The sequence below is a fragment of the Prunus avium genome, chromosome 3, assembly GCF_965620075.1.
Source record: "Prunus avium chromosome 3, drPruAviu1.hap1.1, whole genome shotgun sequence".
NCBI lineage: Eukaryota > Viridiplantae > Streptophyta > Magnoliopsida > Rosales > Rosaceae > Prunus > Prunus avium.
The window spans coordinates 6,972,881-6,989,227 of record NC_142286.1 but is presented as its reverse complement, the minus strand read 5'-3'; the positions used below and the strand labels follow the sequence as shown (position 1 = coordinate 6,989,227).

At 35.5% G+C, this 16,347-nt stretch overlaps 2 protein-coding genes across 2 annotated transcripts; one reads left to right on the top strand and one right to left on the bottom strand.

The window, feature by feature from the left end:
- Positions 1–3,799: 3,799 nt before the first annotated feature.
- Positions 3,800–5,762, top strand: LOC110750069 (glyoxylase I 4). Its single transcript, XM_021950332.2, has 3 exons — positions 3,800–4,075; positions 4,252–4,357; positions 5,114–5,762. Exons 1-3 carry the CDS (start codon positions 3,921–3,923, stop codon positions 5,360–5,362), a joined length of 510 nt encoding a protein of 169 aa, XP_021806024.1. The 5' UTR covers positions 3,800–3,920; the 3' UTR covers positions 5,363–5,762.
- A 2,640-nt stretch (positions 5,763–8,402) lies between these two features.
- On the bottom strand, positions 8,403–8,859 carry LOC110750062 (cotton fiber protein). Its single transcript, XM_021950325.2, has one exon. The coding sequence runs from the start codon at positions 8,787–8,789 to the stop codon at positions 8,508–8,510; it is 282 nt and encodes a 93-aa protein (XP_021806017.2). The 5' UTR covers positions 8,790–8,859; the 3' UTR covers positions 8,403–8,507.
- Between the last annotated feature and the right edge of the window lie 7,488 nt (positions 8,860–16,347).

Sequence of the window (16,347 nt, the reverse complement as noted above, 5' to 3'; positions counted from 1 at the left end):
TTTGTAATTAATGTTTTGAGTAAAATTAGAAGATTTTGTATATTTTTTTTTTATTTTTGAATCAGGTTCCAACTAACAAAGAGAGATACCATAAGTCGGTTGGGAGACTGATTTATTTGTCACTTACACGCCCTGACATTGCCTGTGCGATAAGTGTTGCTAGCCATTTTATGCATTCACTTGATGAGGATCATATGGATGTTGTGATACGTATTCTGAGTTACTTAACGTCTCCTCCTGAAAGGGGTTTATTATTTAAAAAGCATGGTCACTTGGATCTAGAAGATTACACTTATGTAGGTTATGTAGGGAATATTACATATAAGCGTTCTACATCAGGTTACTTCACTTTTGTTGGTGGTAACCTAGTTATGTGGCATAGCAAGAAACAAAATGTTGTATCTCGGTTTTCTGTAGAGTGTGAGTGCATAGGGATTGCCCAGGGGATTTGTGAAATATTTGTGAAATACTATGGTTAAGGAGGTTACTTATTGAAATTTGGTTTAAATAGAGAACTGCTACAAAGCTCCACTGTGATAGCAGTGTGCATTTGATATAGCTAACAGTCAGTCGCAACATGATCGGACTAAACATGTAGACTTTTATCACCATTTCATTAAGGAGAAGATGGAGCGTAAGTCAATTGCTATACCATTTGTGTCTTGTTCGAAGCAGCTTGCAGATATATGTTGACCTATGTCATGTCAAAGCGACGATTCAAAGCCTCACTTGACAAGTTGGACATTACCAATATCTATGCATCAACTTAAAAGGGATTGTTGGCGTCTAAGAGAAGAATAAATATATCAGTTACTCCTAATTACCTTTGAGTTGGTATCCTATTTTCTATTCCAATACAAGTGATATTATGGAGAGTGAAATCGAACCTATGACCTTTAGTGTAGAGTAAATTTTCTTATCCACTTGACTTGAGTTATAACTCCCTTATCTCCTCTTTACACTTCAGTTAAACATAATTACAGATCATATTAGGGTCCTGAGACATTATTTAGGGATATATAAAATTAATTTTCCATCCCCTTAAGGTATTTTCCACGTGCGTCATTTGAAACAGCACGATCCAACTTGACCTCCTGTGATGCATGCATGTTCCCTCAACATGTTGCCAGCTGACTCAAAAATCTTATCAACTATTTTACGGTTCATGTTGATTATGTTTTTTGTCACTTCTTCTTGCTACACCTACATAGTCTACACTTTCTCTAAAAAAAGGATGGCCGACTTGGCAGTCATTAAAAACCTGGAATAAAATCGAGTAATTAATTTTGATTCTTCAAAATATAAAGCTCATTTATTTTTGCATACCATCACGTTCCATTGAAAATTCAAAAAAAACAACTATGCATAATGGATGCCTTGTCAACCGAACCTAATTGGGAGTTAACCTCGTGATCAAGTTTTGTATTATGCGAGACAATCATGCTAATTGGTACCAAATGTTTTTAATTAAACAAATATACATGAACCATAATATGGTTTTTATGCTAATCATAGTAGGTGGAGAGTGATATATAGGTTTGGTTTATACACAAGAAATCGAAATTTTAAGTTTTACTTTATAAGATAGGCCGATAAGCTTTGCTCCTCCTCAAAACAAATGGAATTTTGACACTTGTCAATTTCAGCCAAGCTTTGCTCTTAAAATCCAAGTTTTGCCCGAACCTTACTCGAAATAATGTTTATACCAGAAATGGTCTGGTTCTTGCTTAGTTTCTTTTTTAGCCTTAACCTGATTTGCTTAATTACCACTTGTACCAGAAATGGTCCGGTACTAGTGAATTTTATCTAATAAAGTTTTTCTTTGATTAAAAAAAAGAAAGTTACAAAATGAACAAAAGTTTATTATGTATTTTGAAACAATATTGTTCATCATCAATTAGAGATGCAAGTGGTAATTTTCTATCAATTAAGTTTATAAAAGATTTATTATTTATTAAGTAATAATCCAGTTGTTTCCTACCTGGTCCCTTGTTGTCTGCTTTCGATTCTCTTCTCGTTTTGGAGCTCTATGGCCAAGGACACAGACAGTCACATGGACCACTCCTAGAAATTTGAAATAAAAACACCATCAAGTTCCAACTTTTGTGATCAACTTGAAAACCTAGTTGGTGGTCAAAATGTTGACACTTCATATCGACGGTCCAAAATGGAAATGTTACACAACAACGTATGCAAGTTAGAGACTGTTTTCAAGCTCAACTTGTGAATCTAAATCAGTGGGTGGAGTTCTCCAGTCACATCCAAATGAATGCGACATGTTTAAAAGTTAGCAAAGAGTTTCGATTGGCCTACCAATCGCCGTTAATGAATCATCCCATTTTTCTTGAGCCAGAAAAAACTTAATTAGGTTGAATTCCTTTATGTCGTCCAATTAATGAGTGAATATCATATTAGATTCTTGTTATGCGGCATATTGCCACCCCTGTTACTCGTGTGTTTTTCTATTTTGACATGAAATAGATATAAAAAATAAAAGTGTTTAGAATAACCCTTCGTAAATCACACAACCTCTTTTAATGAGGTTAGATTAAAAGTATTTACAACAGCTTTAGAATGCTAAAATAGGTGAGCTATATCATCAAAATCCTCTCGAACAGTCCTGTCAAACTCAATCATCAAAGCTGCAACCTCTTTATATTAGAGAAAGTTCAGTTATAACTTAAACATATCCATACTTTAATTCATATTATAGGAAGTTCAGTTACTACAAGAGTACAGGATATTATCAATTGGGCAATTCATAGTAACAGACTAATCTTTAATCTAGTGATATTTATTTCAATGCTTCGCCTATCATTATTGAGGAAGAAAGAAAGTTGACTGTTCAATTCACATGTTTTTAATTTAAACAAGAAACCCACTAATTTTATAATGAAGATAAACTTGTACTAAAGCCAAATAGATAAATAAAAATTAAATAAAAAAATATAAAGCGGCAGACCCACAGAGACCAACATCCCCCAGCAAGATCAATTTTGTCATTTATCTACGTATGATCCGATTCGTTTCAACTTTTTTTCTCACTTTAGAAATTGACACCCAAATGAAGACTCTAGAAAGAAACCCATTTCAATTTTTCTACTGAGAAGTGGAACCAGCACGAAAGCTCCTCACCTCACCCAATAATTTATTTCACTAATCGATGTGTCAAAAGTGTCAAATAGACATTTAACAGCTAGAAATAATATCTCACATCACTTCAACCGATGTGTCAAAGCTGATATGGAATGAAGGCTGGATGTTGAGATGTTATTTTTGACATTCCAAAAGCAAAACGTCAAATGAATATTTTATTATTATTATTATTATTATTTTAATTAAAAATAAATCAACACTAAAATGTAATAAAATAATAATTTAATTTGACATATCGGGTGGAGTGTAAATCTGTGTAAGATGTCAAATTGCCACATCAGTCATCAATTTAAATTTGAGGTTAGGTATTTGACATTTCTCTTGAAGATATCGAGTGGAGTGTAAATCTGTGTAAGATGTCAAATTGCCACATCAGTCATCAATTTAAATTTGAGGTTAGGTATTTGACATTTCTCTTGAAGATGCTCTAAGAGCAAGAATAATAATAGAAGAATGGGCCGCTTACGTGCCCAGGACCCACATATTTGTTGTCTCTATAGTGCTCGTGATCCCAGTCATCAGCAACGTGTAATCTACGTGTCAGAGTCATGGCTATCCGACACGTTGCATGGATGGACACGTGGCAGCCATGAAGCTCCGTCAACTTCCTTATATAAAGAGAGGTCCCCATTTCTTTCGGTGACAACTTCAACTTCCGCAAAGAATTTCTAGGTTTTTCGTCTCCCCATTTTCTTTGTCTTTTTGATTCATTTTCTTATCGTAGTTTGAAGCCATTTTTTTTCATCCTCATCATCTTCAAAACCATGAAGGAAACCATGGGAAACCCTCTTCATCTGAAATCTTTGAACCACATCTCACTCATCTGCCGATCCGTTGAGCAATCTATTGATTTTTACCAGAATGTTCTTGGGTTTGTCCCAATCAGGAGGCCTGGATCTTTTAATTTTGATGGTGCATGGTAGGTTTCACTATTAATTAATGAACTCGGGAAATTAATTAATTCCCACTTTGAATAATGATGGGTTGATGGGAATTCTTTTTATTATTATTTTAATTTAACCTGAGAAATATTATTTTCTGTTTAAATCTTCATATGGTTTTGATGATGAATGTAAGTTTATTTGTGGGTTTTAGGCTATTTGGATATGGAATTGGAATTCATCTTTTGCAATCTGAGGACCCTGAGAGCATGCCCAAGAAAACTGAGATTAATCCCAAGGATAATCATATTTCTTTCCAGGTAATTATGTTTTTTTAATTAAAAAAGTCCATATAGATAGCTTTGAATTCTTCTGGGATTTAAATTTCTTTGTTTTTTAGTACGACTTGATAATCTTTGTATTTGGAGCTTATCTTGAATTCATATTTTGCTTGTAGTGTTTTCTAACCTTGGTTTCTTCCCATCTTCCTTTTTCAATGATATCCTATTCAATGGGCAAAAAAAATATTAATTAAATTAAATATATGTTTCTAAATTCTTTTGGGGTCGTAATGAAGAGAAAGTATTTCATGAGACGGGAATGTCACTATTTTGCTATTCAAGGCCAATAGCGTTGTCGACAAGTGTGACAACACTTTTAAGTGGCATAGTATTATTGATGGGTATAGTAAAATAGTGCTATAAATAACGTTGCAACTAAATTTTTCTCCCTAATGAGGACAAAAATACAACTAAATACCTTAGACAAAGACAGTAAGGCTAGCGCCAGCTGACACGTAACATCTGCAATTTAACTTATTACCTAATGTGCCACTTTCAATGTGATCAATTATTATTAGGTTATTATTTGACAACGCATGCCTAACATGCCAACCAAAGAGTCAATGTTATACGACTATTACTTAACTCCCTCGTTTGAGAAAGATAAACAAAACAAATCATCCTAAGATTTGTCTTGGATTTGATAGATACGATGAGAGAAGATAAGAAAAATGAGATCGTTGATTTGCTGTCCTGTGTATTATTGCAACTTATTTTTAATTTTTCATGCCCTAGTGTGAGAGCATGGGGGCTGTGGAGAAGAAACTCAAGGAGATGGAGCTCAAGTACAAGCGAGCCATGGTGGAGGAAGGTGGCATCCACGTTGATCAATTGTTCTTCCACGACCCTGATGGCTTCATGATCGAAATATGCGACTGCGACAACCTCCCAGTGATCCCTATCGCCGGCGAGATGGCCCGGTCATGCTCCCTCGTAAACCTGCCTATGTTGCAGCAGCAGCAGCTAAGATTGTTGCAGCAATAGATGTACGGGCTAATTGTTTGTGTCAATAAGATTTATGAGAGGAAGAAACTACTACTACTGAGTTGATTTGTGCTCTATGTGTCATTATTATGTGGTAATATGAGGCTTTAATTAATGTTGAGAAATGAAAATCTTCATCCAAATTGAAGGTGGTTGTTTTTGGCTCTCAAGTTTGGGAATCTTCTGAGCTGGCCTGTTGTGATATCATTGTTTGTTTTTTTTCTTTCTTACCTTTTGTGTTGAGTTGAGTTGGAGATGGGGAGATATTTCATATTTGGGTTGCTTTGAAGAGAACACTTAAATTATATTTTTATGGTGATTGCATCGTTTTGTTGTGTTCTGAGAGGTAGGACTTGGTTCCTGTCCTTTTTAGCAATATAATATGGTAATATTTGATTGAGCTTTTGTACTTGGTTTGATTATATTTTTTCATATTCAGCTTTGCAGTCCTCTGTTGATTATACAAATCATTTGTTGAGAAGAAGTTCAATCAAGTTGATTCTACAAATCATTTAATTTTTTTATAATAAAGAGTGATAGTATTTTATTTATAACAGGAACGAAAATAAGTACAAATAAGTCATCAAATATGGATAAATTTTTTTCAACGATCAAACTAAACAAGAAGTTGAATTGATCTGAAGAGAATCACGCACAACCCACAAATTAATTAAAATCCCTAATTTAACAACCAAAAGCATGTATATTCAAATCTACAACACAAATCCGTCGGTAGAAATGGAAGATTCATATTGAAAGTCCAAAATTAGAAAGAAATAATAAAACTAACAAATGATAACAAACTCCTAAAGAGTTCTTGAAAATTATTATACAAACAAATTAAGAAATAGGATCACCGCTCCACATTCTTCCGAGTAACCCAAAGAGAGCCATAGCGCCATATGACTAAACTAATAGTATTATACTGGTTAAACTCGAACACAACACAACCCGACATCTTCCTCTCATTGCAACTCCAAACTCATGTTGAAGGCTAACAACTGGAGCCAAATCCTCGTGTACGTGGGCCGAAAGATGACAGACTATCACAGCTTCTTATAGTTTGTTCCACACCACAAAACAAAACAACAAAGTAAAATAAAGGAAAATAAAAGGGGGATGGAGAGGGGATGAGAGGAGAGAAAGGCCGCTGAGGGGTCGGCTAGAGTTCTCTTTTCTTAGGGTTTTGTCAGGGAGGTTTTAACTCCCAACTTTGTGATTTTTTATTTATTATTTTCTATAAGAAATATATAATATAAAAAACAATGATAAAAAGGTACACTAAAAGGACACGACCCACTTTACTCACTCACTCCACTCATTCACATCTTTTCAACTTTCACGAAGATAAAAAGGAAGAATACTTGTTCTTTTCAATCCACCAAATCAATCGGTGCTCTCAAATTACCTTTCACTTAACTTTATTGTTCTTTCAGATCAAGCTGAAAATGCAGTCGCATGATGATGGATACCGACTGGCCTTTATGAGAGAGCAATGCTTCAAGTGACCACGAAGTATGCCCAATTATTTACGAGTTCACTCAAATTATAACATTTTAAATTCTATACAATAAATTTTAAATTTATTTAATATTTTATAATTTGTGTAAACCTGAAACATAACGTTGGTGTGCCACGCGTACGAGCATCATCACACACCATAATTTTTCCTATCCAACAAACCACCTCAAAGGATCTACAATGTGTAAATCTAAACTTGTTGTTTTTCATTTAATATCGGTTTTGTTAATTTTATTATTGGATAAAGTTGTAGAAAAAAAGTTATAGGGGTGGATGCGAGCTGTAATTGAGTGGGAATCACGTCACATGGTTAGTGTTTTAGTTGCTAGATTTTTTTTGAACCTATGAAAGAATGACAACTCCATTGCTGCTGTGCTGCCATCCACAATCCTTGCAGATCCCATACATCCTGCACAGAAACTGCAGATAAGACAAGTCAAAATTTGCATCTTTACCTTAAATGAGAAGTAAGAAAAGAAAGAACAGAGAGACCAGGTGTTTGTTTTGAGGGAATAGGGGCTTAAGAATAGTTCAAATTCGGCCGGACTGACAAAGGTATTATGGCTCTTCAATAGATATGATTGAAGAAATAAAACCATATCTAGGATTAAATTCGAAATGAAAGATATGGGATTCGTCTATTGAAATATTACGCATTCGAGCCTCTATATTTAGTATTGATGCATTTATTTAGATCAACAAAAATATTTAAAAGATAAGATTGCAAGCCAGTTAGCTACCTAACCTAGCTAATGATTTCTTACATCATCAAGATCATGTGTGAGATGTAGGAATATGATCATGATGACAGTACTATGTGTGTATTTGATGTATATGAGGTACACCATGACATTGGTGTACTAGCATACACATAACTAAAGGGTTCGATAAGATGATAAACTTATCATTAGAGAGTTATAAACTATCAATAGGGAATGGTTTTTATCACGAAAGGATAAGGACTATGTAAGTGACAACTTCTCTACAAAAGAGGATATACGTCCTCGCGACAACACATCTATAGATTTCTCACGTTTACTTGTAAGGAATGGGGAACTTAAGAATAAGGGAATACGGAATTAGAATCAGATCAACTACTTCTTTCTAGTTGATTTGATTTTCTTGGGTTTAAGTAAACACATGGGAAGTAAAGAATTGGAATCATTCCAATACAAATGTGTTAGTAAACACAAGAAAGAAGAAATTTGAATGATTCTGATACCTATTACTGATACGCAAATTTGCCATTAGTGTGCCTTCTTTCCCTTGACACTATCACATATATGGTGATAAACAATCTAGTTTTCATTTCGAGATCTAAATCTTTATGCATATGAATTGGGATAATGAGATCCATATATCCAGCGCAGGGTGCCATAAGTCAACATGCAAGTGCTCTGTTTTTTTTTGGGTACATGCATGCGTTGTTTTGTCTTTTTTTCTCAATTGTCCAAGGACATAAGACATGAAATGGAATCTCTGAATTAGTATTACTACGAGAAAGATTAGCCTTGATCAGTTGGTGGAGGAAGAGTAAATAAATAAATAATATAGGAATACGTACATAATTAATCTTAATTATGATAATATAGTGCACGTAAATAATGGAGGAAGAGTACATCAGTTAGAGGCCCCTCGCAAGCATTTGCTCATAATTCTCAATCGACTCAAGCCTTTGGATCAAAAGCTGCTTCCTGAACTTCTTGATGAATGCCTCTGCGCTTTCGTTGATGTCTTCAGTTGACTTCCTCTCCAGCTTATTCTTTGGTGCTTCCTCTTTGCCATTTTCCATAGCATGAGACCTTGAAGCTCCAACTTTCTCCACTCTAAAGCTTTTGGCTTCGTCTTTCTCGTCGACGATTATCGGAGAGTGGTATGGATGAGGAGACACGGTGCTCTTCTTCATGGTTGCTGCTTCTCTTCAGTTTTCTCCAATCCAAGAACAATTCACAAAAGATGAGCTTTCTGAGCTCCTTTGCTTCCATATTTATATGGGAAAAAAAAGTGCTATATATAGTTTATTATATTCCTTTTTTTCTTCTATTTTTTTTAGCAAGATGCTAATTAATAAAAGAGCCTCTTCTAAGTTAAAGTTACCCAAAAAAATACAAAAAGGATAATGTCAAATATTTCTCCATGATCAGTTTAAGATTTCAAGCTTTTGACTTTCTAGTTTGATATTTTTAGTTGAAAACAGCATCCCTGCTGGCTAATTAAGTGACAGATGATTAATATCCTACTAATTAATCACATGGGTTTGGTCAAGGAAATACAACTAGTTCATATTGATATTGAAAGCGGCAGTTGGTTTTCTTTCAATAAAATTTGGCAGGTATTCTCTTGTTTCATTGAATTATTAAAAGGAGTTTGGCTTAATCATATAGATGCGAAAATTGACCATCTTCCCTGTAAAGATTTGATGTATATATTTATTTTGTAGTTATTAAGCTACACGCATGTGAGTGGACCCTTGAAATAATTTGCGGCTTAAGACAAGGGTTAAAGCCGAGAGATGCCTTATTATTAGGCGCCATAGTTGTTGAGTCAAGAAATTATGTAATACCTTGGGATGCAATTATGTGTTTGTTTCTCCTCTCCTTTCTGTATTATTGGATCAAGTAGAAAGAAGCTTCGTGACTTACGACTTGTTGTAATAAAGAATAGTATGGCATCTGTACCTAACTCTGCCCATCTATGGAGGTACACAAGATGCACACGTTGTATGCAATAATAATAATAATATGAAATTGTCAACGGGTCTAGTCGGGTGGAAAATGATCTTGACTTGTAGATCGGTTGTTTCATATTCGAACTTCGATGACACTTAGGCAGTGTACGTGAGAAAACCTAGCCGCTCCTTCATCAAAATAAAAAATGAAATTTAAGAAGTACATTGCACATGCGTGCGATTAACTGAGAAGGTATGGCAGGTTGGCATCCATATGATATGGGTGACCTATACCTTAGGGATGGCAGAGGAGTGGGCTTGGATCAGATATTAGCAACAAGAGAAGAGATTACATTTTTGCGTTAGGAAGGCCAAAGGGGAACAAATAAGAACAAAGCCAAAGGAAGAAGAAACAAAAGCATTATTACGCTGGTGGACCAAAAAACACAGAGAAAAAGAAAAGGAAAAAGATAGGATATGAGGATATAGTCGATTGGTTTGGATAAAAGCATTTGACCAATTCTTTTTTAGAAAGATTGGATAGAAAAATTCTTAAGCGGAGCATCTTATCTAACAAATACTTTGAGGTGAATTTCAAAACTCGGTTTGATAGGAGAATACGCACATATCATTGACTTCATACAAAACAAAATGCATGAAGAGATATTAACACAAGACCTTATCAAGCACTTTACATATTCCTTGTGTATATCTATCACATATATGTACGACCATCAAATGTTGGAATTGATCACTGTTATATCAATGGTTTCTCACGGTGCTATGTCAAAATAAATTATGCAATTTTTGAGATCATCGCCATATATTTTTGTTCTCTGATTACACTCACGCACATGTATACATTATTCCGAGTTCAATCGGTGATTAGTTTGGTTCTATCATTTTCCTTTGTAAGTTACTAAGAAAATCTTATGTTTCGTACATACATAAAAGGGAAGTTCATATCCCAATTTTTTTTTGGTCAGAAAGATAATTCCATTAAAAGAGGAAAAGAACACGATGGCAGTTACACAAAGGTAGGCTCAAAACAATAAGCCCAGCAAAGCAACACACATAGCCCATAGGCCCACCCCAAAACCAAACAAAGCCCAAAACCAGGCATAAACGCCAACAAGAATTCTATACTGAGGGCCTTATATATGGTCCTTATGTGAGACCTTATCTTTTAACCGTTGGAACAAATTAGTTAGCCATTATATCAAATTGGTTAGCCTGATCCAATGATTAAGAGATAGAACCTCACCTAAGGGCCATATATAAGGCCCTCACTATAGAATGACTCGCCAACAAGAATTCTATAGTGAGAGCCTTATATATGGCCACCTAAAGTATAGGTTTTGTCAAACCCTAGCCTAAGCACACCAGATGTAAGGACAAGGCCAAAGACACTAGGGGTGGCATTTTAGACCGAAAAATTGAAAAATCGCAAAAACCAATCGACATTATACCTCATTGGAACCGCAATAGCTAAAAACCGACCGAAAATTGCGGTTTTAGAAACCGAATCGCAATTGCGGTTGTGGTTGCGGTATGTGATTTTGGCAACTCGCGGTTACCGCAAACCGCAAATATATTTTTTTACAATTGCATTTTAGTAGTTAGATGTTGTGTTTTATTTTGGTTGAGTTTAATATGTTATTAATATGCTTTTATGTTGTTGCTTTTGTGTTGTGTTGTGTTATAGATGAAGTCTAGCCACTCTAACACACCTAATGCCTCTAATCCCCAAAACACAAACCGATACACCCGAAACACAACCTCCACTCCAACTCATAAAGAATGGCTTCTTCTTATAATAAAATCCACTCACCACCACCTACACTTGAGTTCTTCTTTTGGTTTGTAACTTTAATTAACTTTGAATTGAATTTTTCTTTAGGTTGTGAATACTTGAGAAGTTGAGGTTGAGGTTGTGAATTTATATAGGGCTCGTCAATGGCCCAGGCAGAGCTAGCCCGGCCCAAATTTAATGGGCTTGGGTCGGGCCGGGCCGAGCTTTAAAGAGGAGAGAGAAAATATCGAGCCGGGCCGGGCTGGACTTTTTTAGAAAATTCAAAGCCCAAGCCCATCTCATAGGCCGGGCTTGAAAAAGCCCATCGGGCGCGGCCGAAATGGGCCTAAAAAATAATAAGTGTAAAAAAAAATTATTTTTTTTATAAGGATGGTATGAATAAATATGCAAATGTTTGGTGATGTGATAAAGAAAAGTATGATTATATTTGGTGATATGATTATGTTTGGTGATATGATTATATATATATATATATATATATATATATATATAATTGTTGTATTAATAAATGACATAAATTAATGTGCTAATCATCCAATTAAAAACTAGGAATGAGTAGAATTCAATAGAAACACAATTTTTCAAACAAGTAACACACACACAAAAAAATGAAAGAGGGGGATTTGTCATTCAAGTGATGTAATCCTAATCCAAAACCCTTATTTATACATAATTATATATGTATGCGGGCCTAACGGGCCGGGCTTTTGTGGGCGGACCAGGCCGGGCTTTCATGGGCTTAATTGGGACGGGCCTATGGGCCGGGCCGGGCTTCAAACACCCAAGCCCAAGCCCAGCCTAAGCCCAAGCGGGCCGGGCCCTCTCAAAGCCCATAACGGGCCGGGCCGGGCGGGCCCCCATAAGCCCATGAGCCCTCGGGCCAAATGATAAGGCCTTAATTTATATATGCTTGAGAAGTTGAGGTTGTGAATTTATTTCTTTAGGTTGGTAACTTATATATGCTTGAGAAGTTGAGGTTGTAAATTTATTTCTTTAGGTTGTGAATTTATATTTTTTGGTTAAAGTATGCTTGAACTCAAAAAGCTTCAAAAGAAGCATCAAACCTAAGCTTAAAAGTGTTGAAAATTGAATTTCTATGACACAAAAAAACCACACTTAAAAATCTAAAATTGTCTAATTTAGGCCTAAAATATTCAAATTGGTTTAAACCGTTAATTCACGGTAATCGACCGATTTTTGGTTTCAAAAATCACCTTACCGCAAATAGTCGGTCGGTTTACGATTCGGGGAAAAATTCGCAGTTACCGAACCACAACCACCCCTAATACTAGGGATGAGCTTGCTAGGGAGGATGTCGAGAATGGTTTTAGAGGCATTGATGCTGAAATGTACAGATGGGCATCAAAATTTCCTTTTACATGGATGACTGTTTCGTACATTTTCTGAATAGACAACCACAACCTGTGAAGCCCCGTGGAAATACCGTGCTTCACATTGTGGCTAATGTTGGCAATACAAAGATTGTCTCCCAAATACTCGATTATCATCCGTCCCTTCTTGACTTATAGAACAAAAATGGAGATATTTCACTATATGTAGTTGCATCCGCTGGGCATCTCTGTGTAGTCGAGCGTTTACTTGCAGTATAAAACTTCCCCTTTCAACGTCCAGAATCAAAGAGGCAACACTGTGATGCATGTTGCCTTGGAAAATCACCACCTAGAGGTGGCTGCATTGTTGTTGAAATGTGAAGACAGATTGGGGGCAAATAATGGAAATCTGACAAATGAATACAAAAAGGCACCCATGTGCATGGCTGTTGAAGCTGGAAATCTTGGTCTTGTTGAACGAATGTTATCCATAAGAATGTTGGCAATTAACAACTTAGTTCTGAGCACTGCCATCCGATCGGTGCATATTTACATATCATTTTGTACCCTTCTAATTTATGATTTGGTTATTTTTTTGAGTTAAACTTGCGCTTTTAATAAGTTTTGTGTTTGTTTCAGTGTTATAAGCTTGAGACTCACTAATTGCATTTTGGAGACAAGTTAGCTCAAAACGGTGTCTGCAGATCAGTCAACTTCACGGATTGGACTGTACTTGCTCAAGAAGAACCAGATGATGAGCCATATATCATTGGAAAGATACAGAAGTCTAGTTTCTGTATAATTTTACGGTTCATGATTCTGAGTCTTCTAGAGAAAGTTATACATGTTTTGGCAACTTAAGGTCAAATTCGGCAGCATCTGCGTTACTGGGCCAAAAATCACATTTGAAGGGCTTTCCGATTTTTCCTTGAGTTGGGCTGCATATTCTTGGAAAGATAATTCAAAGAGCTTCAAGATCCATATTTTTCCAGATTTTTCAGATTGGAGTCACAAGCCCAAAACGAGCCCACAAGCTGGCTGCAATGCATTGTCATGCATGACATATGCATGATGAAGTGTTGTTGATTGTGGGAAAGTTTGGTGAAGCATATTCAATACCTATTTTTGAGTGGAATTTTGCAGCAGCCAAATGAATTAATTGAAGTTGAAGTGGATGATGCAACACTAAGCTTAATGACAAGAAGAATTGTTTTCAAATGCAATTGTGTGTTAGGTTAAGTTGGTGAATTAAGTGTTGTGTGTTAGGTGAAGTTAGTGTGTTTAGAAAATTCAATTGTATAATTCAGATTTTCACTTCCCCTAGGCCTATAAATAGGGAAGTTCTCTAAGCTTGTAATCACACCCCAAGGGGGGGAGCTCTCAAACACTTCTCTAGAGCTCCCTTCCCTTCTCTCCCTCAAATTCTCTTAGTTTTGCTTTCTAGTTCTCAATTCTAGCTTTCTTTAATGTTTTCTTAGTTGTAATTTATTTTTCTTGTAATGTACATAGGGGTGAGCATCGGTTCGAAACCAATGGTTTTTTACCAATCCAATCCAATCCAATCTTCTATTGGATTACAAATTTTACAATCCAATCCAATGTGTTTGGATGTCAGGATCCAATCCAATCCGATCCAATGTACATTGGATTGGATTGGATTGGATGATCGGTTTGTATGAAAAAATAATTATGATAAAAAAAACTTCATAATCTTTCATAACATTTAATTCAAAATTCAATATGATGAAAGATATGACATTAATATATTAATTTTTAATATAAATTAATATAATATTATATTTAATATGTTAACGTTTTGATTTTTTCGAAAGTAAGATTAATATATTAGTGAGAAACAAGATGAAATGTAAATATTATACAACATGAAAGTATATTAATGTGTATATTGGATTGGTTCGGTTTAGGTTGGATTTTCAATTCTTGATCCGCCATCCGATCCAATCCAATTGGATTTCTATTTTTCTAATCCAATCCAATCCATCAATGTTGTCGAAACCAATGAAAATTGGATTGGATTGGATTGGATTGGTCGGTTTTAGTGGATTGGTTTGGATCCTGCACAGCCCTAAATGTACATTCTTTCTTAAGTATTCAAGTTTAATTAGTTTCCAAGTTTCAATTATGGTTTTTGTTCTTATTCATTATGCTTATAAGTTAATATGCTAGTTTGAATGATTGATCACCATTTAGGCTTGCATGTTAGCTATCTTGGTTTGAATTAGGAGTATACACCATGCTTTAATTCGAATTGAACTATGAATAGGAAGAGTATGTATGGACATTCGACAACAGGGATTAGATACATGCTTGGTTGTTTAAAATGTTCTTCTATGCTTAATGGGTTCCTAATGCTTAATTTTAGGTTAGACAACAAATGATCAAATTAGGGAATTAGGAACACAAGGTTATGACCACACACCATGGCTTAATCATACTTTAGCTAGAATCAATCCATTAATCTAAATTGAACTTGGGAACTTATTTGCTTGAGTTACTTTCTTATTTTCTTCCTTCTTTCATGTTCTTTGTTTTTGTTTCTGTTTTGTGTAGGAAAACTGAATTGGATCATTCAATCACCAATCCCTGTGGAATCGACCTCGCACTTACATACGCTAAACTACCAACGGTTCGTGCACTTGCGAGTATCACAAGTTGAGGATGCAGCTGAATCCATTTTGGTGCAGCTGAAATCTACGCAACACCATCGAAGGAAGGGATAATTAATGATAACGCGCAGAATTGAGTTGTCAATTGCCGACATTATAATGGATAGCATTCGTTCAATAAGGCCAAGATTTCCAGCTTCAATAGCCATGCACATGGGTGACTTTTTGTATCCATTTGCCAAATTTCCTTTATTTGCCCCCAATCCATCTTCACATTTCAACAACAATGTAGCTACCTCTAGGTGGTGATTTTCCAAGACAACATGCATCACAGTGTTACCTCTTTGATTATGAATGTTGAGAGGAGAAGTTTTGCACTGCAACAGAAAATGCTCAACTACACAGAGATGCCTAGAGGATGCAACTAGATGTAGTAGAAGATCACCATTTTTGTTCTGTATGTCGAGAAGGGACGGATGATAATCAAGTATCTGGTAGACAATCTCTATATTGTCAATTTAGCTGCAATGTGAAGCATTGTATTTCCAAAGGTTTTTGTAGGTTGTGGTGGTCTATTTAGAAAACATACGAAACAGTCATCCACGCAGAAAGAAATTTTGATACCCATCTGTACATTTCAGCATCAATGCCTCTAAAACTAGGGGTGGCATTTTAGACCGAAAAATCGCAAAAACCAACCGACATTATACCACATTGGAACCGCAATAGCTAAAAATCGACCGAAAATTGCGGTTTTAGAAACCGAACTGTAATTGCGGTATGTAATTTTGGCAACTCGCGGTTACTGCAAACCGCAAATATATATATATTTTTAATTGCATTTTAGTAGTTAGATGTTGTGTTTTATTTTGGTTGAGTTTAATATGTTATTGATATGCTTTTATGTTGTTGCTTTTGTGTTGTGTTGTGTTATAGATGGAGTCTAGTCACTCTAACACACCTAATGCCTCTAATCCCCCAAACACAAACCGATACACCCGAAACACAACCTCCACTCCAACTCA

What these genes read in the sequence shown, in the direction of transcription:
- LOC110750069 (XM_021950332.2), top strand. Translation starts at nt 3,921, where the DNA reads ATGAAGGAAACCATGGGAAACCCTCTTCATCTGAAATCTTTGAACCAC. An exon ending in TTTAATTTTGATGGTGCATG is followed by an intron (nt 4,076 to 4,251) that starts GTAGGTTTCACT and finishes TGTGGGTTTTAG; the next exon opens with GCTATTTGGATATGGAATTG. An exon ending in ATAATCATATTTCTTTCCAG is followed by an intron (nt 4,358 to 5,113) that starts GTAATTATGTTT and finishes TTCATGCCCTAG; the next exon opens with TGTGAGAGCATGGGGGCTGT.
- LOC110750062 (XM_021950325.2), bottom strand. Translation starts at nt 8,789, where the DNA reads ATGAAGAAGAGCACCGTGTCTCCTCATCCATACCACTCTCCGATAATC.